Here is a 26921-nt window from a genome sequence, read left to right as displayed (position 1 = left end):
ATCCAGAATAGGGTTAGGGTGAAGCATCCAGAATAGGGTTAGGGTGAAGCATCCAGAATAAGGTTAGGGTGAAGCATCCAGAATAGGGTTAGGGTGAAGCATCCAGAATAAGGTTAGGGTGAAGCATCCAGAATAAGGTTAGGGTGAAGCATCCAGAATAGGGTTAGGGTGAAGCATCCAGAATAGGGTTAGGATGAAGCATCCAGAATAAGGTTAGGGTGAAGCATCCAGAATAAGGTTAGGGTGAAGCATCCAGAATAAGGTTAGGGTGAAGCATCCAGAATAGGGTTAGGGTGAAGCATCCAGAATAGGGTTAGGGTGAAGCATCCAGAATAAGGTTAGGGTGAAGCATCCAGAATAGGGTTAGGGTGAAGCATCCAGAATAGGGTTAGGGTGAAGCATCCAGAATAGGGTTAGGGTGAAGCATCCAGAATAGGGTTAGGGTGAAGCATCCAGAATAAGGTTAGGGTGAAGCATCCAGAATAGGGTTAGGGTGAAGCATCCAGAATAGGGTTAGGGTGAAGCATCCAGAATAGGGTTAGGGTGAAGCATCCAGAATAGGGTTAGGGTGAAGCATCCAGAATAGGGTTAGGGTGAAGCATCCAGAATAGGGTTAGGGTGAAGCATCCAGAATAAGGTTAGGGTGAAGCATCCAGAATAGGGTTAGGGTGAAGCATCCAGAATAGGGTTAGGGTGAAGCATCCAGAATAGGGTTAGGGTGAAGCATCCAGAATAGGGTTAGGGTGAAGCATCCAGAATAGGGTTAGGGTGAAGCATCCAGAATAGGGTTAGGGTGAAGCATCCAGAATAGGGTTAGGGTGAAGCATCCAGAATAAGGTTAGGGTGAAGCATCCAGAATAGGGTTAGGGTGAAGCATCCAGAATAAGGTTAGGGTTAGGGTGAAGCATCCAGAATAGGGTTAGGGTGAAGCATCCAGAATAAGGTTAGGGTTAGGGTGAAGCATCCAGAATAGGGTTAGGGTGAAGCATCCAGAATAGGGTTAGGGTGAAGCATCCAGAATAGCAAGACGTGGCAGCTCAGGCATTCTGGAAGACAATGCTAGAATTTGAGACATGTCCCCCCCCCCATCCCCAGTGGAAGCTGCACCCCTGAAGACAATGCTAGAATATGGGACATGTCCCCCCCCCCATCCCCAGTGGAAGCTGCACCCCTGAAGACACTGCTAGAATATGGGACATGTCCCCCCCATCCCCAGTGGAAGCTGCACCCCTGAAGACAATGCTAGAATATGGGACATGTCCCCCCCCCATCCCCAGTGGAAGCTGCACCCCTGAAGACACTGCTATTTCAGAATATGGGACATGTCCCCCCCCCCCATCCCCAGTGGAAGCTGCACCCCTGAAGACACTGCTAGAATATGGGACATGCCCCCCCCCCCCCCCCCCATCCCCAGTGGAAGCTGCACCCCTGAAGACACTGCTATTTCAGAATATGGGACATGTCCCCCCCATCCCCAGTGGAAGCTGCACCCCTGCTCATATGACTAGGATCATAACATGGTCTCAGAAGTATTTCAACCTCAAATATAAACCAGGAGAGATTATTTAACAGAAAATAAATGTTTTGTCAGAGTTTAGTGATGAAAAGTAGCGAACAGCTCACTGTTCTCTCATGACTCTTCACTGAGCAGATCAGGCCAAGCGGAGCCGTTGCTATGGTTGCTCACAGACGGAGCCACCGTGAGCAGAGTGCATGCAGAGGGAGTCAGAGACAGGGCCTGAATGTTGTGGGTAGGGATATACTATGCAATATTGGTAAACCCGCCTAATGTGTCTTAATTGTCAACACCTGTGTCAATGTTAAATCAGAATGTGGACAAGAGATCAGGACAAAGGAGCAGGTGTAACCGGGGATAAAGTCTCGGACGATCGACAGACAGTACTAAAACACACCAGACTAGCAACTGGGGGAGTTTTTATTACACATAAATAAACTAAATGCAGATATAATTCACAGTGTCAGATGAATGAGGATCTGTCCTGTTCTTTGTGTGGTCAGTAGGCCGGCCCCCACAGGAACCCATGATGATGTCATCGTCTCACCTCTGACCCAAGAGAACTTCTTCTTGGTTGGGGTTTGATGGCGGTGTACATACCTGTATTAGGTGTATTACTGCCATACCCAAGAGAACATTTAAAGGGGAGGGGCTTAATGGCCAACTCAGCCAATCAGAAATAATGTCCAAAATGATGACATGTCCACTCTGCTGTTTGATTGGCTCCATCAGTGATGATGTTATCCAGCTCAGTCAGAACCATCCTGGTTCTCTAGGATCAGATCTGAAGGAGAGAAGAAGAGGATGAGAGAGTGTGTGTGTGTGTGTGTGTGTGTGTGTGTGTGTGTGTGTGTGTGTACCTGTAAGTGTGCTGCTGACATTTGTAGGAGAAACGATAAGCACCGCCCCCTTCGCTATCCCAGAATGCACCACCTGCTCCTCCTGAGAGGGAGAGTCCAAGACCTTGGCAGTAAAGCTGTCCGTCATTGGCTCCGGAGTCTCAGTCGCTCCGTCTTCTGAGGAACCAATCAGGAAGTTCTGCTCTGGCTCCTCCCCCTGCATCTCCACAACCAGCTGTGATTGGCAAAGAGGCTCTGGAGAGGTGTGGTCAGAGGTGACCGTCTGAATGATGACGCTGTCATTGGAACAAAGACCCTCCGTCTGACAACACAACAAAATGCTTAAAGTCAGATAATAATTTGTTTCTGTGGGATTATTTATAACAATATTACTAATGACTAGTTCACCAGGGGTATATTACTAACTAAGGACTAGTTCACCAGGGGTATATTACTAACTAAGGACTAGTTCACCAGGGGTATATTACTAACTAACGACTAGTTCACCAGGGGTATATTACTAACTAAGGACTAGTTCACCAGGGGTATATTACTAACTAAGGACTAGTTCACCAGGGGTATATTACTAACTAAGGACTAGTTCACCAGGGGTATATTACTAACTAAAGACTAGTTCACCAGGGGTATATTACTAAGGACTTGTTCACCTGGGGTATATTACTAACTAAGGACTAGTTCACCAGGGGTATATTACTAACTAATGACTAGTTCACCAGGGGTATATTACTAACTAGGGACTAGTTCACCAGGGGTATATTACTAACTAGGGACTAGTTCACCAGGGGTATATTACTAACTAGGGACTAGTTCACCAGGGGTATATTACTAACTAATGACTAGTTCACCAGGGGTATATTACTAACTAGGGACTAGTTCACCAGGGGTATATTACTAACTAAGGACTAGTTCACCAGGGGTATATTACTAACTAAGGACTAGTTCACCAGGGGTATATTACTAATTAAGGACTAGTTCACCAGGGGTATATTACTAACTAAGGACTAGTTCACCAGGGGTATATTACTAACTAAGGACTAGTTTGCCAGGGGTATATTACTAACTAATGACTAGTTCACCAGGGGTATATTACTAACTAAGGACTAGTTCACCAGGGGTATATTACTAACTAGGGACTAGTTCACCAGGGGTATATTACTAACTAAGGACTAGTTCACCAGGGGTATATTACTAACTAATGACTAGTTCACCAGGGGTATATTACTAACTAGGGACTAGTTCACCAGGGGTATATTACTAACTAAGGACTAGTTCACCAGGGGTATATTACTAACTAACGACTAGTTCACCAGGGGTATATTACTAACTAAGGACTAGTTCACCAGGGGTATATTACTAACTAAGGACTAGTTCACCAGGGGTATATTACTAACTAAGGACTAGTTCACCAGGGGTATATTACTAACTAAGGACTAGTTCACCAGGGGTATATTACTAACTAACGACTAGTTCACCAGGGGTATATTACTAACTAAGGACTAGTTCACCAGGGGTATATTACTAACTAAGGACTAGTTCACCAGGGGTATATTACTAACTAAGGACTAGTTCACCAGGGGTATATTACTAACTAAAGACTAGTTCACCAGGGGTATATTACTAAGGACTTGTTCACCTGGGGTATATTACTAACTAAGGACTAGTTCACCAGGGGTATATTACTAACTAATGACTAGTTCACCAGGGGTATATTACTAACTAGGGACTAGTTCACCAGGGGTATATTACTAAGGACTAGTTCACCAGGGGTATATTACTAACTAGGGACTAGTTCACCAGGGGTATATTACTAACTAGGGACTAGTTCACCAGGGGTATATTACTAACTAATGACTAGTTCACCAGGGGTATATTACTAACTAGGGACTAGTTCACCAGGGGTATATTACTAACTAAGGACTAGTTCACCAGGGGTATATTACTAACTAAGGACTAGTTCACCAGGGGTATATTACTAATTAAGGACTAGTTCACCAGGGGTATATTACTAACTAAGGACTAGTTCACCAGGGGTATATTACTAACTAAGGACTAGTTCGCCAGGGGTATATTACTAACTAATGACTAGTTCACCAGGGGTATATTACTAACTAAGGACTAGTTCACCAGGGGTATATTACTAACTAAGGACTAGTTCACCAGGGGTATATTACTAACTAAGGACTAGTTCACCAGGGGTATATTACTAACTAACGACTAGTTCACCAGGGGTATATTACTAACTAAGGACTAGTTCACCAGGGGTATATTACTAACTAAGGACTAGTTCACCAGGGGTATATTACTAACTAAGGACTAGTTCACCAGGGGTATATTACTAACTAAAGACTAGTTCACCAGGGGTATATTACTAAGGACTTGTTCACCTGGGGTATATTACTAACTAAGGACTAGTTCACCAGGGGTATATTACTAACTAATGACTAGTTCACCAGGGGTATATTACTAACTAGGGACTAGTTCACCAGGGGTATATTACTAACTAGGGACTAGTTCACCAGGGGTATATTACTAACTAGGGACTAGTTCACCAGGGGTATATTACTAACTAATGACTAGTTCACCAGGGGTATATTACTAACTAGGGACTAGTTCACCAGGGGTATATTACTAACTAAGGACTAGTTCACCAGGGGTATATTACTAACTAAGGACTAGTTCACCAGGGGTATATTACTAATTAAGGACTAGTTCACCAGGGGTATATTACTAACTAAGGACTAGTTCACCAGGGGTATATTACTAACTAAGGACTAGTTTGCCAGGGGTATATTACTAACTAACAACTATTTCACCAGGGGTATATGACTAACTAATGACTAGTTCACCAGAGGTATATTACTAACTAGGGACTAGTTCACCAGGGGTATATTACTAACTAAGGACTAGTTCACCAGGGGTATATTACTAACTAATGACTAGTTCACCAGGGGTATATTACTAACTAGGGACTAGTTCACCAGGGGTATATTACTAACTAAGGACTAGTTCACCAGGGGTATATTACTAACTAACGACTAGTTCACCAGGGGTATATTACTAACTAAGGACTAGTTCACCAGGGGTATATTACTAACTAAGGACTAGTTCACCAGGGGTATATTACTAACTAAGGACTAGTTCACCAGGGGTATATTACTAACTAAGGACTAGTTCACCAGGGGTATATTACTAACTAACGACTAGTTCACCAGGGGTATATTACTAACTAAGGACTAGTTCACCAGGGGTATATTACTAACTAAGGACTAGTTCACCAGGGGTATATTACTAACTAAGGACTAGTTCACCAGGGGTATATTACTAACTAAAGACTAGTTCACCAGGGGTATATTACTAAGGACTTGTTCACCTGGGGTATATTACTAACTAAGGACTAGTTCACCAGGGGTATATTACTAACTAATGACTAGTTCACCAGGGGTATATTACTAACTAGGGACTAGTTCACCAGGGGTATATTACTAAGGACTAGTTCACCAGGGGTATATTACTAACTAGGGACTAGTTCACCAGGGGTATATTACTAACTAGGGACTAGTTCACCAGGGGTATATTACTAACTAATGACTAGTTCACCAGGGGTATATTACTAACTAGGGACTAGTTCACCAGGGGTATATTACTAACTAAGGACTAGTTCACCAGGGGTATATTACTAACTAAGGACTAGTTCACCAGGGGTATATTACTAATTAAGGACTAGTTCACCAGGGGTATATTACTAACTAAGGACTAGTTCACCAGGGGTATATTACTAACTAAGGACTAGTTCGCCAGGGGTATATTACTAACTAATGACTAGTTCACCAGGGGTATATTACTAACTAAGGACTAGTTCACCAGGGGTATATTACTAACTAAGGACTAGTTCACCAGGGGTATATTACTAACTAAGGACTAGTTCACCAGGGGTATATTACTAACTAAGGACTAGTTCACCAGGGGTATATTACTAACTAAGGACTAGTTCACCAGGGGTATATTACTAACTAAAGACTAGTTCACCAGGGGTATATTACTAAGGACTTGTTCACCTGGGGTATATTACTAACTAAGGACTAGTTCACCAGGGGTATATTACTAACTAGGGACTAGTTCACCAGGGGTATATTACTAAGGACTAGTTCACCAGGGGTATATTACTAACTAGGGACTAGTTCACCAGGGGTATATTACTAACTAGGGACTAGTTCACCAGGGGTATATTACTAACTAATGACTAGTTCACCAGGGGTATATTACTAACTAGGGACTAGTTCACCAGGGATATATTACTAACTAAGGACTAGTTCACCAGGGGTATATTACTAACTAAGGACTAGTTCACCAGGGGTATATTACTAATTAAGGACTAGTTCACCAGGGGTATATTACTAACTAAGGACTAGTTCACCAGGGGTATATTACTAACTAAGGACTAGTTCGCCAGGGGTATATTACTAACTAATGACTAGTTCACCAGGGGTATATTACTAACTAAGGACTAGTTCACCAGGGGTATATTACTAACTAGGGACTAGTTCACCAGGGGTATATTACTAACTAAGGACTAGTTCACCAGGGGTATATTACTAACTAATGACTAGTTCACCAGGGGTATATTACTAACTAGGGACTAGTTCACCAGGGGTATATTACTAACTAGGGACTAGTTCACCAGGGGTATATTACTAATGACTAGTTCACCAGGGGTATATTACTAACTAGGGACTAGTTCACCAGGGGTATATTACTAACTAAGGACTAGTTCACCAGGGGTATATTACTAACTAAGGACTAGTTCACCAGGGGTATATTACTAATTAAGGACTAGTTCACCAGGGGTATATTACTAACTAACGACTAGTTCACCAGGGGTATATTACTAACTAAGGACTAGTTCACCAGGGGTATATTACTAACTAACGACTAGTTCACCAGGGGTATATTACTAACTAGGGACTAGTTCACCAGGGGTATATTACTAACTAAGGACTAGTTCACCAGGGGTATATTACTAACTAAGGACTAGTTCACCAGGGGTATATTACTAACTAAGGACTAGTTCACCAGGGGTATATTACTAACTAACGACTAGTTCACCAGGGGTATATTACTAACTAACGACTAGTTCACCAGGGGTATATTACTAACTAAGGACTAGTTCTATAATATTACTGAGGGAGTGAACGTTATTTATAATAATATTACTGAGAGAGTGAACGTTATTTATAATAATATTACTGAGGGCGTGAACGTTATTTATAATAATATTACTGAGGGAGTGAACGTTATTTATAATAATATTACTGAGAGAGTGAACGTTATTTATAATAATATTACTGAGGGAGTGAACGTTATTTATAATAATATTACTGAGGGAGTGAACGTTATTTATAATAATATTACTGAGGGAGTGAACGTTATTTATAATAATATTACTGAGGGAGTGAACGTTATTTATAATAATATTACTGAGGGAGTGAACGTTATTTATAATAATATTACTGAGAGAGTGAACGTTATTTATAATAATATTACTGAGAGAGTGAACGTTATTTATAATAATATTACTGAGAGAGTGAACGTTATTTATAATAATATTACTGAGTGAACGTTATTTATAATAATATTACTGAGGGCGTGAACGTTATTTATAATAATATTACTGAGGGCGTGAACGTTATTTATAATAATATTACTGAGAGAGTGAACGTTATTTATAATAATATTACTGAGGGAGTGAACGTTATTTATAATAATATTACTGAGGGAGTGAACGTTATTTATAATAATATTACTGAGGGAGTGAACGTTATTTATAATAATATTACTGAGGGAGTGAACGTTATTTATAATAATATTACTGAGAGAGTGAACGTTATTTATAATAATATTACTGAGGGAGTGAACGTTATTTATAATAATATTACTGAGGGAGTGAACGTTATTTATAATAATATTACTGAGGGAGTGAACGTTATTAATAATAATATTACTGAGGGAGTGAACGTTATTAATAATAATATTACTGAGGGAGTGAACGTTATTTATAATAATATTACTGAGTGAACGTTATTTATAATAATATTACTGAGTGAGTGAACGTTATTTATAATAATATTACTGAGGGAGTGAACGTTATTTATAATAATATTACTGAGAGAGTGAACGTTATTTATAATAATATTACTGAGGGAGTGAACGTTATTTATAATAATATTACTGAGGGAGTGAACGTTATTTATAATAATATTACTGAGAGAGTGAACGTTATTTATAATAATATTACTGAGGGAGTGAACGTTATTTATAATAATATTACTGAGGGAGTGAACGTTATTTATAATAATATTACTGAGTGAGTGAACGTTATTTATAATAATATTACTGAGGGAGTGAACGTTATTTATAATAATATTACTGAGGGAGTGAACGTTATTTATAATAATATTACTGAGTGAACGTTATTTATAATAATATTACTGAGAGAGTGAACGTTATTTATAATAATATTACTGAGGGAGTGAACGTTATTTATAATAATATTACTGAGTGAACGTTATTTATTATAATATTACTGAGGGAGTGAACGTTATTTATAATAATATTACTGAGGGAGTGAACGTTATTTATAATAATATTACTGAGGGAGTGAACGTTATTTATAATAATATTACTGAGGGAGTGAACGTTATTTATAATAATATTACTGAGGGAGTGAACGTTATTTATAATAATATTACTGAGAGAGTGAACGTTATTTATAATAATATTACTGAGGGAGTGAACGTTATTTATTATAATATTACTGAGAGAGTGAACGTTATTTATAATAATATTACTGAGAGAGTGAACGTTATTTATAATAATATTACTGAGGGAGTGAACGTTATTTATAATAATATTACTGATGGAGTGAACGTTATTTATAATAATATTACTGAGAGAGTGAACGTTATTTATAATAATATTACTGAGGGAGTGAACGTTATTTATAATAATATTACTGAGGGAGTGAACGTTATTTATAATAATATTACTGAGGGAGTGAACGTTATTTATTATAATATTACTGAGAGAGTGAACGTTATTTATAATAATATTACTGAGGGAGTGAACGTTATTTATAATAATATTACTGAGAGAGTGAACGTTATTTATAATAATATTACTGAGAGAGTGAACGTTATTTATAATAATATTACTGAGTGAACGTTATTTATAATAATATTACTGAGGGAGTGAACGTTATTTATAATAATATTACTGAGGGAGTGAACGTTATTTATAATAATATTACTGAGGGAGTGAACGTTATTTATAATAATATTACTGAGGGAGTGAACGTTATTTATAATAATATTACTGAGGGAGTGAACGTTATTTATAATAATATTACTGAGAGAGTGAACGTTATTTATAATAATATTACTGAGAGAGTGAACGTTATTTATAATAATATTACTGAGTGAACGTTATTTATAATAATATTACTGAGGGAGTGAACGTTATTTATAATAATATTACTGAGGGAGTGAACGTTATTTATAATAATATTACTGAGGGAGTGAACGTTATTTATAATAATATTACTGAGGGAGTGAACGTTATTTATAATAATATTACTGAGAGAGTGAACGTTATATATAATAATATTACTGAGGGAGTGAACGTTATTTATTATAATATTACTGAGTGAACGTTATTTATAATAATATTACTGAGGGAGTGAACGTTATTTATAATAATATTACTGAGTGAACGTTATTTATAATAATATTACTGAGGGAGTGAACGTTATTTATAATAATATTACTGAGGGAGTGAACGTTATTTATAATAATATTACTGAGTGAACGTTATTTATAATAATATTACTGAGGGAGTGAACGTTATTTATAATAATATTACTGAGTGAACGTTATTTATAATAATATTACTGAGGGAGTGAACGTTATTTATAATAATATTACTGAGAGAGTGAACGTTATTTATAATAATATTACTGAGTGAACGTTATTTATAATAATATTACTGAGTGAACGTTATTTATAATAATCGCTCACAAGTGTTTCTCTAAAAGCTGTTTGGGTTTAAATATCTTCTATTGTACAGAAAGCTTAATCAATTATTTTATTTTTTTAAAATGTTACCTTTATTTAACTAAGCAAGTCAGTTAAGAACAAATTCTTATTTTCAATGACTGCCTTGTTCAGGGGCAGAACGACAGATTTGTACCTTGTCAGCTCGGGGATTACGATCTTGCAACCTTTCGGTTACTAGTCCAACGCTCTAACCACTAGGCTACGCTGCCACCAATTACTTCCTGTTTACGTTCCCCAGCTAGAAAAAAATAAAATGTCGCTCAAACAGGGGAATTAACAAAATGTCCCTGACAACCAAAACTTAACAGGAGGGTTTTTAGGAGGGGTTCTGAAAGACACTCATGGGGGTGTCCACTGAAAGACACTCATGGGGGTGTCCACTGAAAGACACTCATGGGGGTGTCCACTGAAAGACACTCATGGGGGTGTCCACTGAAAGACACTCATGTGGGTGTCCACTGAAAGACACTCATGGGGGTGTCCACTGAAAGACACTCATGGGGGTGTCCACTGAAAGACACTCATGGGGGTGTCCACTGTAAATGTGTATCCATCCCTAACACTCACCGAGAGGCTGTGTAGGATGATGTGTTCTGGGGACGAGGGGGAGGAGCTGGCCGTCAGTGTGACGGTGGGATTGCTGGAAAGACTGAGCGGCAGGCTCTGATTGGCTGCTGTCTGAAGGAAGTACGTCCCTGGAGTCCCTGTAGGGTGCAGGTGGAAAGACTACACACACACAGTGATTGTTGTGATATTAAAAGAGGATGACATGAACATTGTGTCTATATCGAAAGGTAATATTATGGTCTGATTCAACTCACTGGTAGGATCTGTAAGGTCTGCAGAGCAGCAGTGTTGAGGGTGATGGTCTCTGTGTCACTGGCTCCAGCACTGTCTGAGGCTGATAGAGACGCCAGTCAGTACACACACACACACACACAAGCACTGTCTGAGGCTGATAGAGACGCCAGTCAGTACACACACACACACACCAGCACTGTCTGAGGCTGATAGAGACACCAGTCAGTACACACACACACACACACACACACACACCAGCACTGTCTGAGGCTGATAGAGACACCAGTCAGTACACACACACACACACACACACACACACACTTACTTCCCCTCCCCTGTACTGACCCAGGTGTGTGATCTGCAGTGGGATCTGCAGTGCTGTGACAGGACGGGGGGCGGAGCTACAGCACTCCTCCAATCGCGTGACTCGGATCTGCAGGGAAGGGGAAGGGCTACCTGGCCCAGTGCCCGCCCCTAACGGCACCTGAGTCTCCATCAACTCCTGAAGACCCTTCAGTAACACTACACACACACACACACACACACACACACACACACAGTATTATCTGCAGTAGTAACAACATCACTAGTTTGTTATTGTGTAGGATTTAAACATGTTGCTGATACTGGATATGAGAGGTCAAAGGTGAGGAGAGGTCAGGGGTCAGAGGTGAGGAGTCAGAGGTGAGGGTCAGGGGTCAGAGGTGAGGAGTCAGAGGTGAGGGTCAGGGGTCAGAGGTGAGGGTCAGAGGTGAGGGTCAGGGGTCAGAGGTGAGGGTCAGGGGTCAGAGGTGAGGAGTCAGAGGTGAGGGTCAGGGGTCAGAGGTGAGGAGTCAGAGGTGAGGGTCAGAGGTGAGGAGTCAGAGGTGAGGGTCAGGGGTGAGGGTCAGGGGTCAGAGGTGAGGGTCAGGGGTCAGAGGTGAGGGTCAGGGGTCAGAGGTGAGGAGTCAGAGGTGAGGGTCAGGGGTCAGAGGTGAGGAGTCAGAGGTGAGGGTCAGGGGTCAGAGGTGAGGAGTCAGAGGTGAGGAGTCAGAGGTGAGGAGTCAGAGGTGAGGGTCAGGGGTCAGAGGTGAGGAGTCAGAGGTGAGGGTCAGGGGTCAGAGGTGAGGAGTCAGAGGTGAGGGTCAGGGGTCAGAGGTGAGGAGTCAGAGGTGAGGGTCAGGGGTCAGAGGTGAGGAGTCAGAGGTGAGGGTCAGGGGTCAGAGGTGAGGAGTCAGAGGTGAGGGTCAGGGATCAGAGGTGAGGAGTCAGAGGTGAGGGTCAGGGGTCAGAGGTGAGGAGAGGTGAGGAGTCAGATGTGAGGGTCAGGGATCAGAGGTGAGGAGTCAGAGGTGAGGGTCAGGGGTCAGAGGTGAGGAGTCAGAGGTGAGGGTCAGGGGATCAGAGGTGAGGAGTCAGAGGTGAGGGTCAGGGGTCAGAGGTGAGAAGTCAGAGGTGAGAAGTCAGAGGTGAGGAGTCAGAGGTGAGGGTCAGGGGTCAGAGGTGAGGAGTCAGAGGTGAGGGTCAGAGGTGAGGAGAGGTAAGGGGGTCAGAGGTGAGGAGTCAGAGGTGAGGAGTCAGAGGTGAGGGTCAGGGGTCAGAGGTGAGGAGTCAGAGGTGAGGGTCAGGGGTCAGAGGTGAGGAGTCAGAGGTGAGGGTCAGGGGTCAGAGGTGAGGAGTCAGAGGTGAGGGTCAGGGGTCAGAGGTGAGGAGTCAGAGGTGAGGGTCAGGGGTCAGAGGTGAGGAGTCAGAGGTGAGGGTCAGGGATCAGAGGTGAGGAGTCAGAGGTGAGGGTCAGGGATCAGAGGTGAGGAGTCAGAGGTGAGGGTCAGGGGTCAGAGGTGAGGAGAGGTGAGGAGTCAGATGTGAGGGTCAGGGATCAGAGGTGAGGAGTCAGAGGTGAGGGTCAGGGGTCAGAGGTGAGGAGTCAGAGGTGAGGGTCAGGGGATCAGAGGTGAGGAGTCAGAGGTGAGGGTCAGGGGTCAGAGGTGAGGAGTCAGAGGTGAGAAGTCAGAGGTGAGGAGTCAGAGGTGAGGGTCAGGGGTGAGAGGTGAGGAGTCAGAGGTGAGGGTCAGGGGTGAGAGGTGAGGGTCAGAGGTGAGGAGTCAGAGGTGAGGGTCAGGGGTGAGGAGTCAGATGTGAGGGTCAGGGGTCAGAGGTGAGGAGTCAGAGGTGAGGAGTCAGAGGTGAGGAGTCAGGGATCAGAGGTGAGAAGTCAGAGGTGAGGAGTCAGAGGTGAGTGTCAGGGATCAGAGGTGAGGAGTCAGAGGTGAGGGTCAGGGGTGAGGAGTCAGAGGTGAGGAGTCAGAGGTGAGGGTCAGGGGTGAGGAGTCAGAGGTGAGGAGTCAGAGGTGAGGGTCAAAGGTGAGGAGTCAGAGGTGAGGGTCAGGGGTCAGAGGTGAGGAGTCAGAGGTGAGGGTCAGGGGTGAGAGGTGAGGAGTCAGAGGTGAGGGTCAGGGGATCAGAGGTGAGGAGTCAGATGTGAGGGTCAGGGGTCAGATGTGAGGGTCAGGGGTCAGAGGTGAGGAGTCAGAGGTGAGGGTCAGGGGTCAGAGGTGAGAAGTCAGAGGTGAGGGTCAGGGGTCAGAGGTGAGGAGTCAGAGGTGAGGGTCAGGGGTCAGAGGTGAGGAGTCAGAGGTGAGGGTCAGAGGTGAGGAGAGGTAAGGGGATCAGAGGTGAGGAGAGGTAAGGGTCAGAGGTGAGGAGGTAAAGGTCAGATGAGGTCAGGGGGTCAGGAATAAGAAGTGAGGAGTGATTAGAGGTGAGGAGAGGTAAGGGTTAGAGGTTAGAGGTGAGCAGTGAGAAGAGGTAAGGGTCAGGGGTTAGAGGTGAGGAGTGATGAGAGGTAAGGGTCAGGGGTTAGAGGTGAGCAGTGATGAGAGGTAAGGGTCAGGGGTTAGAGGTGAGCAGTGATGAGAGGTAAGGGTCAGGGGTTAGAGGTGAGGAGTGATGAGAGGTAAGGGTCAGGGGTTAGAGGTGAGCAGTGATGAGAGGTAAGGGTCAGGGGTTAGAGGTGAGGAGTGAGAAGAGGTAAGGGTCAGGGGTTAGAGGTGAGGAGTGAGAAGAGGTAAGGGTCAGGGGTTAGAGGTGAGCAGTGATGAGAGGTGAGGAAGGGTCAGGGTCAGGGGTTAGAGGTAAGGGTCAGGGGTGAGGAGACGTAAGGGTCAGGGGTTAGAGGTGAGCAGTGAGAAGAGGTAAGGGTCAGGGGTTAGAGGTGAGCAGTGATGAGAGGTAAGGGTCAGGGGTTAGAGGTGAGGGTCAGGGGTTAGAGGTGAGGAATGAGAAGAGGTAAGGGTCAGGGGTTAGAGGTGAGCAGTGAGAAGAGGTAAGGGTCAGGGGTTAGAGGTGAGCAGTGATGAGAGGTAAGGGTCAGGGGTTAGAGGTGAGCAGTGATGAGAGGTAAGGGGTTAGAGGTGAGGAGTGAGAAGAGGTAAGGGTCAGGGGTTAGAGGTGAGCAGTGATGAGAGGTAAGGGTCAGGGGTTAGAGGTGAGGAGTGAGAAGAGGTAAGGGTCAGGGGTTAGAGGTGAGCAGTGAGAAGAGGTAAGGGTCAGGGGTTAGAGGTGAGGAATGAGAAGAGGTAAGGGTCAGGGGTTAGAGGTGAGCAGTGAGAAGAGGTAAGGGTCAGGGGTTAGAGGTGAGCAGTGAGAAGAGGTAAGGGTCAGGGGTTAGAGGTGAGGAGTGAGAAGAGGTAAGTGTCAGGGGTTAGAGGTGAGCAGTGATGAGAGGTAAGGGTCAGGGGTTAGAGGTGAGGAGTGAGAAGAGGTAAGGGTCAGGGGTTAGAGGTGAGGAGTGAGAAGAGGTAAGGGTCAGGGGTTAGAGGTGAGGAGTGATGAGAGGTAAGGGTCAGGAGTTAGAGGTGAGGAGTGATGAGAGGTAAGGGTCAGGGGTTAGAGGTGAGCAGTGATGAGAGGTAAGGGTCAGGGGTTAGAGGTGAGGAGTGATGAGAGGTAAGGGTCAGGGGTTAGAGGTGAGGAGTGATGAGAGGTAAGGGTCAGGGGTTAGAGGTGAGGAGTGAGAAGAGGTAAGGGTCAGGGGTTAGAGGTGAGGAGTGAGAAGAGGTAAGGGTCAGGGGTTAGAGGTGAGGAGTGAGAAGAGGTAAGGGTCAGGGGTTAGAGGTGAGGAGTGAGAAGAGGTAAGGGTCAGGAGTTAGAGGTGAGGAGTGATGAGAGGTAAGGGTCAGGGGTTAGAGGTGAGGAGTGAGAAGAGGTAAGGGTCAGGAGTTAGAGGTGAGGAGTGATGAGAGGTAAGGGTCAGGGGTTAGAGGTGAGGAGTGAGAAGAGGTAAGGGTCAGGGGTTAGAGGTGAGGAGTGAGAAGAGGTAAGGGTCAGGGGTTAGAGGTGAGGAGTGAGAAGAGGTAAGGGTCAGGAGTTAGAGGTGAGGAGTGAGAAGAGGTAAGGGTCAGGAGTTAGAGGTGAGGAGTGAGAAGAGGTAAGGGTCAGGGGTGTTACCGTGGAAGGGCAGTTCCTTGTGATTGGCTACTTGTCTCTTGATGCTCCACCACTTAGATCTGAGCCACTGAGGAGAGCGAACACTGCTCCACCCTCCCGCTAGCTCCTCCCACTTCAACTCATTCTCATCATCCACATCCAACTCCACTATCCTACACACACACACACACACACACACACACACACACACACACACACACACACACACACACACACACACACACACAGTAAGCCAGAAGAAGTAGACACCAGATGTAGCTACTTTCATCAATAAAGCTGTTGTACATTCTGCTAATGTAATTACCACCCACCACCCAGACCCCCACCCACCCGGACACCCCCCACCCCGACACCACCCAGACCCCCTCCACCCAGACCCCCACCACCCAGACACCCACCACCCAGACCCCCACCCACCCAGATACCCAGACCCCCACCACCCAGACCCCCACCACCCAGACCCCCTCCACCCACCACCCAGACCCCCACCCACCCGGACACCCACCACCCAGACCCCCACCCCGACACCACCCAGACCCCCTCCACCCAGACCCAGACCCCCACCACCCAGACCCCCTCCACCCACCACCCAGACCCCCTCCACCCACCCGGACACCCACCACCCAGACCCCCACCCCGACACCACCCAGACCCCCTCCACCCAGACCCCCACCACCCAGACCCCCACCACCACCCAGACCCCCACCACCCAGACCACTCCCTACCTGTGTACTAAGCTGAGATCCTGGTCTTTGGTCCACTCCGTCCCTCCACTCTGTTTCCAGTTGAGGTAGTTGAGCCATTTAGAGCGACACTGTTTCTCCGACCGCGTTCCCACCAGATCAGCTACAGCCGCCCACGACACCCCGCCCGTCACCGCCCGGCCCGGACACACACCCGCCAGCGCATACACACTGTCCGATAGACGCCTCTCCTCCTCCTCACTCCACTTCCCTACACACACAGACAACTGTAAGTCCCGCTTCCTAAAGCATAAACCCTCCAGGATAAATATCTGACCTGCTTCCTGAATCATAAACCCTCCAGGATAAATATCTGACCTGCTTCCTAAAGCATAAACCCTCCAGGATAAAGTATCTGACCTGCTTCCTAAAGCATAAACCCTCCAGGATAAAGTATCTGACCTGCTTCCTGAAGCATAAACCCTCCAGGATAAATATCTGACCTGCTTCCTAAAGCATAAACCCTCCAGGATAAAGTATCTGACCTGCTTCCTAAAGCATAAACCCTCCAGGATAAATATCTGACCTGCTTCCTAAAGCATAAACCCTCCAGGATAAAGTATCTGACCTGTTTCCTAAAGCATAAACCCTCCAGGATAAAGTATCTGACCTGTTTCCTAAAGCATAAACCCTCCAGGATAAAGTATCTGACCTGCTTCCTAAAGCATAAACCCTCCAGGATAAATATCTGACCTGCTTCCTAAATCATAAACCCTTCAGGATAACTATCTGACCTGCTTCCTAAATCATAAACCCTCCAGGATAAAGTATCTGACCTACTTCCTAAAGCATAAACCATCCAGGATACAGTATCTGACCTGCTTCCTAAAGCATAAACCCTCCAGGATACAGTATCTGACCTGCTTCCTAAAGCATAAACCCTCCAGGATACAGTGTCTGACCTGCTTCCTAAAGCATAAACCCTCCAGGATACAGTATCTGACCTGCTTCCTAAAGCATAAACCCTCCAGGATACAGTGTCTGACCTGCTTCCTGAATCATAAACCCTCCAGGATACAGTGTCTGACCTGCTTCCTGAATCATAAACCCTCCAGGATAAAGTATCTGACCTGCTTCCTAAAGCATAAACCCTCCAGGATAAAGTATCTGACCTGCTTCCTAAAGCATAAACCCTCCAGGATACAGTGTCTGACCTGCTTCATAAAGCATAAACCCTCCAGGATACAGTGTCTGACCTGCTTCATAAACCCTCCAGGATACAGTGTCTGACCTGTGTTGCAGGTGTCCTTCATTAGTCGGCAGCGGTCTTTAACAGACGAGGCGCTGCGGCCCAGAGCGGCTCCGATGGTGGCCCAGTCGTTACCATGCTTCTGTCTCAGCCTAAACACATACACATCCTCAGACTGCAGTGTTGACTGGAGACACATTTAGAGGAGGAAGTGATGTCATACTCACTCTTTCAGCTTGCTGATCTCCTCAGGAGAGTACCTTCACAACAACAACAACAACAACATCAGCTCACACCAACCCACTAAAACTCTGTCTGGGGGGGGGGGGGGGTATGATGATGTGTGTCTGGGGGGGGGGGGGGGGGGGGTATGATGATGTGTGTGTGGGGGGGGGTGAGTACTGACTTGCCCACGTGGTTGCGGTTATCGTACATGCGGAGGACTCGTCGGTAGACGGCGAACAGCGGCCGGTTCAAACCCCAGGCCACGCTGCGGTAGAAATCCTTACGCTCCTCCTTAGACATCTCAAAGATGATCTCAGCTGGGTCCTCCATCCCCCGACCCTGCACACACAGTACAGACTCCCTAACACACACAGTACAGACTCCCTAACACACACAGTACAGACTCCCTAACACACACAGTACAGACTCCCTAACACACACAGTACAGACTCCCAAACACACACAGTACAGACTCCCAAACACACACAGTACAGACTCCCTAACACACACAGTACAGACTCCCTAAACACACAGTACAGACTCCCTAACACACACAGTACAGACTCCCTAGCACACACAGTACAGACTCCCAAACACACACAGTACAGACTCCCTAGCACACACAGTACAGACTCCCTAACACACAGTACAGACTCCCTAACACACAGTACAGACTCCCTAACACACACAGTACAGACTCCCTAACACACACAGTACAGACTCCCTAACACACACAGTACAGACTCCCTAACACAGACAGTACAGACTCCCTAACACAGACAGTACAGACTCCCTAACACACAGTACAGACTCCCTAACACACAGTACAGACTCCCTAACACACACAGTACAGACTCCCTAACACACACAGTACAGACTCCCTAACACACACAGTACAGACTCCCTAACACACACAGTACAGACTCCCTAACACAGACAGTACAGACTCCCTAACACACAGTACAGACTCCCTAGCACACACAGTACAGACTCCCTAACACACACAGTACAGACTCCCTAGCACACACAGTACAGACTCCCTAACACAAGTCACCTGGTGGGAACTCTTACCGTGTGTGTGTGTGTGTGTGTGTGTGTACCTTCACATATTGTTGGATGTTGCTCATCAGGAGGTCGATCTCCTGTGTGTGTGTGTGTGTGTGTGTGTGTGTGTGTGTGTACCTTCACATATTGCTGGATGTTGCTCATCAGGAGGTCGATCTCGTGTGTGTGTACCTTCACATATTGTTGGATGTTGCTCATCAGGAGGTCGATCTCGTGTGTGTGTGTGTGTGTGTGTGTGTGTGTGTGTGTGTGTGTGTGTGTGTGTGTGTGTGTGTGTGTGTGTGTACCTTCACATATTGCTGGATGTTGCTCATCAGGAGGTCGATCTCGTGTGTGTGTGTGTGTGTGTGTGTGTGTGTGTGTGTGTACCTTCACATATTGCTGGATGTTGCTCATCAGGAGGTCGATCTCGTGTGTGTGTGTGTGTGTGTGTGTGTGTGTGTGTACCTCCACATATTGCTGGATGTTGCTCATCAGGAGGTCGATCTCGTGTGTGTGTGTGTGTGTGTGTGTGTGTGTGTGTGTACCTTCACATATTGTTGGATGTTGCTCATCAGGAGGTCGATCTCCTGTGTGTGTGTGTGTGTGTGTGTGTGTACCTTCACATATTGCTGGATGTTGCTCATCAGGAGGTCGATCTCGTGTGTGTGTGTGTGTGTGTGTGTGTGTGTGTGTGTGTGTGTGTGTGTGTGTACCTTCACATATTGTTGGATGTTGCTCATCAGGAGGTCGATCTCGTGTGTGTGTGTGTGTGTGTGTGTGTGTGTGTGTGTGTACCTTCACATATTGCTGGATGTTGCTCATCAGGAGGTCGATCTCGTGTGTGTGTGTGTGTGTGTGTGTGTGTGTGTACCTTCACATATTGCTGGATGTTGCTCATCAGGAGGTCGATCTCGTGTGTGTGTGTGTGTGTGTGTGTGTACCTTCACATATTGCTGGATGTTGCTCATCAGGAGGTCGATCTCGTGTGTGTGTGTGTGTGTGTGTGTGTGTGTGTGTGTACCTTCACATATTGCTGGATGTTGCTCATCAGGAGGTCGATCTCCTCTTTAGACCACATGCCTTGTTTCCACTTATGACCTGCAGACAAACAACCAATCACAGCCTCTGTTAGCCCACTGACCAATCACAGCCTGCGTAAACCCACTGACCAACCACAGATATACAGTGGGGAGAACAAGTATTGGATACACTGCCGATTTTGCAGGTTTTCCTACTTACAAAGCATGTAGAGGTCTGTAATTTTTCCAGAAAATCACATTGTATGATTTTTAAGTAATTCATTTGTATTTTATTGCATGACATAAGTATTTGATACATCAGAAAAGCAGAACTTAATATTTGGTACAGAAACCTTTGTTTGCAATTACAGAGATCATACGTTTCGTGTAGTTCTTGACCAGGTTTGCACACACTGCAGCAGGGATTTTGGCCCACTTACGGAGCCACTCCTTAGTTGCCCTGGCTGTGTGTTTCGGGTCGTTGTCATGCTGGAAGACCCAGCCACGAGCCATCTTCAATGCTCTTACTGAGGGAATACGGTGCAGTCGTCCTGTCCCCTTTACAGAAAAGCATCCCCAAAGAATGATGTTTCCACCTCCATGCTTCACCGTTGGGATGTGTTCTTGGGGTTGTACTCATCCTTCTTCTTCCTCCAAACACAGCGAGTGGAGTGTAGACCAAAAAGCTCTATTTTTGTCTCATCAGACCACATGACCTTCTCCCATTCCTCCTCTGGATCATCCAGATGGTCATTGGCAAACTTCAGACGGGCCTGGACATGCGCTGGCTTGAGCAGGGGGACCTTGCGTGCGCTGCAGGATTTTAATCCATGACGGTGTAGTGTGTTACTAATGTTTTTTTTTGAGACTGTGGTCCCAGCTCTCTTCAGGTCATTGACCAGGTCCTGCCGTGTAGGTCTGGGCTGATCCCTCACCTTCCTCATGATCATTGATGCCCCACGAGGTGAGATCTTGCATGGAGCCCCAGACCGAGGGTGATTGACCGTCATCTTGAACTTCTTTCATTTTCTAATAATTGCGCCAACAGTTGTTGCCTTCTCACCAAGCTGCTTGCCTATTGTCCTGTAGCCCATCCCAGCCTTGTGCAGGTCTACAATTTATCCCTGATGTCCTTACACAGCTCCCTGGTCTTGGCCATTGTGGAGAGGTTGGAGTCTGTTTGATTGAGTGTGTGGACAGGTGTCTTTTATACAGGTAACGAGTTCAAACAGGTGCAGTTAATACAGGTAATGAGTGGAGAACAGGAGGGCTTCTTAAAGAAAAACTAACAGGTCTGTGAGAGTCGGAATTCTTACTGGTTGGTAGGTGATCAAATACTTATGTCATGCAATAAAATGCAAATTAATTACTTAAAAATCATACAATGTGATTTTCTAGATTTTTGTTTTAGATTCCGTCTCTCACAGTTGAAGTGTACCTATGATAAAAATTACAGACCTCTACATGCTTTGTAAGTAGGAAAAACTGCAAAATCGGCAGTGCATCAAATACTTGTTCTCCCCACTGTATGTAGCAAGCTCAATGTGCACCTTTGTTAACCAGTGTGTCTTTATCCTCCTTGGTGGTGAACCAGGCCTGGCTGACAGGAGATATCTCTTCACTGTTCTGAGGATCAGAGCTCTGCAAGATCTACACACACAGTAAAGAAACACGAAGAGGACGGGAGGGGAGAGGAGAGAGAGGAGAGAGAATGAGAGGAGAAGAGGAAAGGATGAGGAGGAGAGAGGAGGAGAGAGAATGAGAGGAGGAGAGAGAATGAGAGGAGAGGAGGAGAGAGGATGAGGAGGAGAGAGAATGAGAGGAGAAGAGGAGAGGAGAGAGAATGAGAAGAGGAGAGGAGGAGAGAGGATGAGGAGGAGAGAGAATGAGGAGGAGAGAGAATGAGAGGAGAAGAGGAGAGGAGAGAGAATGAGAAGAGGAGAGGAGGAGAGAGGATGAGGAGGAGAGAGAATGAGGAGAGAGAATGAGAGGTCGTGGGAGGGGTTTGTCAGGTACCTGTATCTGGGCCACACCCTCTTCTGTAATGTCACTGTCGGCGGTGGCGGTCATAGTCACCTCGAAGCTCTCGTCTCCCTCTGACACGGAAACAAGGACTTATCAATGACCCAAGACCAGCTCAGTTCATCCCATTGTGACAATGAGACATCATAATACTGCATCAAATGTACATTATCCCAGGGGCATTGGCAGATACAATGTAAGTAACTTAAATGATGTCCCCACTGTTAACACTGAGGTGGTGTGTCCTAGTAGGAAGACCACTGTTAACACTGAGGTGGTGTGTCCTAGTAGGAAGACCACAGTTAACACTGAGGTGGTGTGTCCTAGTAGGAAGACCACTGTTAACACTGAGGCGGTGTGTCCTAGTAGGAAGACCACTGTTAACACTGAGGTGGTGTGTCCTAGTAGGAAGACCACTGTTAACACTGAGTTGGTGTGTCCCAGTAGGAAGACCACTGTTAACACTGAGGTGGTGTGTCCCAGTAGGAAGACCACTGTTAACACTGAGGTGGTGTGTCCTAGTAGGAAGAACACTGTTAACACTGAGGTGGTGTGTCCTAGTAGGAAGACCACTGTTAACACTGAGGTGGTGTGTCCTAGTAGGAAGACCACTGTTAACACTGAGGTGGTGTGTCCTAGTAGGAAGACCACTGTTAACACTGAGGTGGTGTGTCCCAGTAGGAAGACCACTGTTAACACTGAGGTGGTGTGTCCCAGTAGGAAGACCACTGTTAACACTGAGGCGATGTGTCCTAGTAGGAAGACCACTGTTAACACTGAGGCGATGTGTCCTAGTAGGAAGACCATTGTTAACACTGAGGTGGTGTGTCCTAGTAGGAAGACCACTGTTAACACTGAGGTGGTGTGTTCTAGTAGGAAGACCACTGTTAACACTGAGGTGGTGTGTCCTAGTAGGAAGACCACTGTTAACACTGAGGTGGTGTGTCCTAGTAGGAAGACCACTGTTAACACTGAGGTGGTGTGTCCTGAGGTGGTGTGTCCTAGTAGGAAGACCACTGTTAACACTGAGGTGGTGTGCCCTAGTAGGAAGACCACTGTTAACACTGAGGTGGGTTGTCCTAGTAGGAAGACCACTGTTAACACTGAGGTGGTGTGTCCTATAGGAAGACCACTGTTAACACTGAGGTGGTGTGTCCTAGTAGGAAGACCACTGTTAACACTGAGATGGTGTGTCCTAGTAGGAAGACCACTGTTAACACTGAGGTGGTGTGTCCTAGTAGGAAGACCACTGTTAACACTGAGGTGGTGTGTCCTAGTAGGAAGACCACTGTTAACACTGAGGTGGTGTGTCCTAGTGACCACTGTTAACACTGAGGTGGTGTGTCCTAGTAGGAAGACCACAGTTAACACTGAGGTGGTGTGTCCTAGTAGGAAGACCACTGTTAACACTGAGTTGGTGTGTCCCAGTAGGAAGACCACTGTTAACACTGAGGTGGTGTGTCCCAGTAGGAAGACCACTGTTAACACTGAGGTGGTGTGTCCTAGTAGGAAGAACACTGTTAACACTGAGGTGGTGTGTCCTAGTAGGAAGACCACTGTTAACACTGAGGTGGTGTGTCCTAGTAGGAAGACCACTGTTAACACTGAGGTGGTGTGTCCCAGTAGGAAGACCACTGTTAACACTGAGGTGGTGTGTCCCAGTAGGAAGACCACTGTTAACACTGAGGCGATGTGTCCTAGTAGGAAGACCACTGTTAACACTGAGGCGATGTGTCCTAGTAGGAAGACCATTGTTAACACTGAGGCGGTGTGTCCTAGTAGGAAGACCACTGTTAACACTGAGGTGGTGTGTCCTAGTAGGAAGACCACTGTTAACACTGAGGTGGTGTGTCCCAGTAGGAAGACCACTGTTAACACTGAGGCGATGTGTCCTAGTAGGAAGACCACTGTTAACACTGAGGCGATGTGTCCTAGTAGGAAGACCATTGTTAACACTGAGGCGGTGTGTCCTAGTAGGAAGACCACTGTTAACACTGAGGTGGTGTGTCCTAGTAGGAAGACCACTGTTAACACTGAGGTGGTGTGTCCTAGTAGGAAGACCACTGTTAACACTGAGGTGGTGTGTCCTAGTAGGAAGACCACTGTTAACACTGAGGTGGTGTGTCCTAGTAGGAAGACCACTGTTAACACTGAGGTGGTGTGTCCTGAGGTGGTGTGTCCTAGTAGGAAGACCACTGTTAACACTGAGGTGGTGTGTCCTAGTAGGAAGACCACTGTTAACACTGAGGTGGTGTGTCCTAGTAGGAAGACCACTGTTAACACTGAGGTGGTGTGTCCTAGTAGGAAGACCACTGTTAACACTGAGGTGGTGTGTCCTAGTAGGAAGACCACTGTTAACACTGAGGTGGTGTGTCCTAGTAGGAAGACCACTGTTAACACTGAGGTGGTGTGTCCTAGTAGGAAGACCACTGTTAACACTGAGGTGGTGTGTCCTAGTAGGAAGACCACTGTTAACACTGAGATGGTGTGTCCTAGTAGGAAGACCACTGTTAACACTGAGGTGGTGTGTCCTAGTAGGAAGACCACTGTTAACACTGAGGTGGTGTGTCCTAGTAGGAAGACCACTGTTAACACTGAGGTGGTGTGTCCTAGTAGGAAGACCACTGTTAACACTGAGGTGGTGTGTCCTAGTAGGAAGACCACTGTTAACACTGAGGTGGTGTGTCCCAGTAGGAAGACCACTGTTAACACTGAGGCGATGTGTCCTAGTAGGAAGACCACTGTTAACACTGAGGTGGTGTGTCCCAGTAGGAAGAACACTGTTAACACTGAGGTGGTGTGTCCTAGTAGGAAGACCACTGTTAACACTGAGATGATGTAAAGATTATTTGCTGGTCTGTGGTGTGTAATGAGGAGGAACCAGATGCTGCTGGTCTGTGGTGTGTAATGAGGAGCAACCAGATGCTGCTGGTCTGTGGTGTGTAATGAGGAGCAACCAGATGCTGCTGGTCTGTGGTGTGTAATGAGGAGCAACCAGATGCTGCTGGTCTGTGGTGTGTAATGAGGAGCAACCAGATGCTGTTGGTCTGTGGTGTGTAATGAGGAGCAACCAGATGCTGCTGGTCTGTAGTGTGTAATGAGGAGCAACCAGATGCTGCTGGTCTGTGGTGTGTAATGAGGAGCAACCAGATGCTGCTGGTCTGTGGTGTGTAATGAGGAGCAACCAGATGCTGCTGGTCTGTGGTGTGTAATGAGGAGCAACCAGATGCTGTTGGTCTGTGGTGTGTAATGAGGAGCAACCAGATGCTGCTGGTCTGTAGTGTGTAATGAGGAGCAACCAGATGCTGCTGGTCTGTGGTGTGTAATGAGGAGCAACCAGATGCTGCTGGTCTGTGGTGTGTAATGAGGAGCAACCAGATGCTGCTGGTCTGTGGTGTGTAATGAGGAGCAACCAGATGCTGTTGGTCTGTGGTGTGTAATGAGGAGCAACCAGATGCTGCTGGTCTGTAGTGTGTAATGAGGAGCAACCAGATGCTGCTGGTCTGTAGTGTGTAATGAGGAGCAACCAGATGCTGTTGGTCTGTGGTGTGTAATGAGGAGCAACCAGATGCTGCTGGTCTGTAGTGTGTAATGAGGAGCAACCAGATGCTGCTGGTCTGTGGTGTGTAATGAGGAGCAACCAGATGCTGCTGGTCTGTGGTGTGTAATGAGGAGCAACCAGATGCTGCTGGTCTGTGGTGTGTAATGAGGAGCAACCAGATGCTGTTGGTCTGTGGTGTGTAATGAGGAGCAACCAGATGCTGCTGGTCTGTAGTGTGTAATGAGGAGCAACCAGATGCTGCTGGTCTGTGGTGTGTAATGAGGAGCAACCAGACGCTGCTGGTCTGTGGTGTGTAATGAGGAGCAACCAGATGCTGCTGGTCTGTGGTGTGTAATGAGGAGCAACCAGATGCTGCTGGTCTGTGGTGTGTAATGAGGAGCAACCAGATGCTGCTGGTCTGTGGTGTGTAATGAGGAGCAACCAGATGCTGCTGGTCTGTGGTGTGTAATGAGGAGCAACCAGATGCTGCTGGTCTGTGGTGTGTAATGAGGAGCAACCAGATGCTGCTGGTCTGTGGTGTGTAATGAGGAGCAACCAGATGCTGCTGGTCTGTGGTGTGTAATGAGGAGCAACCAGATGCTGTTGGTCTGTGGTGTGTAATGAGGAGCAACCAGATGCTGCTGGTCTGTGGTGTGTAATGAGGAGGAACCAGATGCTGCTGGTCTGTGGTGTGTAATGAGGAGCAACCAGATGCTGCTGGTCTGTGGTGTGTAATGAGGAGCAACCAGATGCTGCTGGTCTGTGGTGTGTAATGAGGAGGAACCAGATGCTGCTGGTCTGTGGTGTGTAATGAGGAGGAACCAGATGCTGCTGGTCTGTGGTGTGTAATGAGGAGGAACCAGATGCTGCACTGGACACATTTATGAAACATCTTATCCCAGTTACTAATAAGCACCCATTAAGAAAATTACTGTAAAAACTGTTAAATCCCCGTGGATTGATGAGGAATTGAAACATTGTATGGTTGAGAGGGATGAGGCAAATAGGTCTGGCAGCTCAACTGATTGGCAAACGTACTGCAAATTAACAAGTCATGTGACTAAACTGAATAAAAATAAACTACACTATGAAACAAAGATAAATGATATAAAGAATGACAGTAAAAAGCTTTGGATCATCTTAAATTACATTTTGGGAACAAAAGCAAACTCGGCTCCATCATTTAATGAATCAGATGGCTCATTGAATCAGATGGCTCATTGAATCAGATGGCTCATTGCTCATTGAATCAGATGGCTCATTGAATCAGATGGCTCATTGAATCAGATGGCTCATTGAATCAGATGGCTCATTGAATCAGATGGCTCATTGAATCAGATGGCTCATTGAATCAGATGGCTCATTGAATCAGATGGCTCATTCATCACAAAGCCCACTGATATTGCCAACTACTTTAATGAC

At 45.8% G+C, this 26921-nt stretch overlaps 1 protein-coding gene across 5 annotated transcripts in view; it reads right to left on the bottom strand.

Annotated features, from left to right (window-relative positions):
- Window positions 1–1918: 1918 nt before the first annotated feature.
- Window positions 1919–26921, bottom strand: part of dmtf1 (cyclin D binding myb-like transcription factor 1) — a 31100-nt gene continuing 6097 nt past the window's right edge. For 4 of the 5 annotated variants that reach the window (XM_071331585.1, XM_071331586.1, XM_071331584.1 and 1 more), the window contains 13 exons: window positions 21953–22032; window positions 21487–21586; window positions 19939–20015; window positions 18052–18209; window positions 17873–17905; window positions 17688–17797; window positions 16439–16667; window positions 15714–15865; window positions 11631–11807; window positions 11306–11385; window positions 11052–11210; window positions 2377–2677; window positions 1919–2300 (listed from right to left, as the gene is read on the bottom strand). In XM_071331585.1, coding sequence (XP_071187686.1) covers window positions 2266–2300; window positions 2377–2677; window positions 11052–11210; window positions 11306–11385; window positions 11631–11807; window positions 15714–15865; window positions 16439–16667; window positions 17688–17797; window positions 17873–17905; window positions 18052–18209; window positions 19939–20015; window positions 21487–21586; window positions 21953–22032 — 1691 coding nt within the window. In that variant the 3' untranslated portion in view covers window positions 1919–2265. The remainder of the gene's footprint in view (window positions 2301–2376; window positions 2678–11051; window positions 11211–11305; window positions 11386–11630; window positions 11808–15713; window positions 15866–16438; window positions 16668–17687; window positions 17798–17872; window positions 17906–18051; window positions 18210–19938; window positions 20016–21486; window positions 21587–21952; window positions 22033–26921) is intronic. The other variant, XM_071331588.1, reaches the window with a different exon arrangement.

This window comes from Salvelinus alpinus, chromosome 11, assembly GCF_045679555.1.
Source record: "Salvelinus alpinus chromosome 11, SLU_Salpinus.1, whole genome shotgun sequence".
NCBI classification, from domain to species: Eukaryota; Metazoa; Chordata; class Actinopteri; order Salmoniformes; family Salmonidae; genus Salvelinus; species Salvelinus alpinus.
Note: the sequence above shows the minus strand (reverse complement) of the source record. Positions and strands in the feature narration are given on the sequence as shown.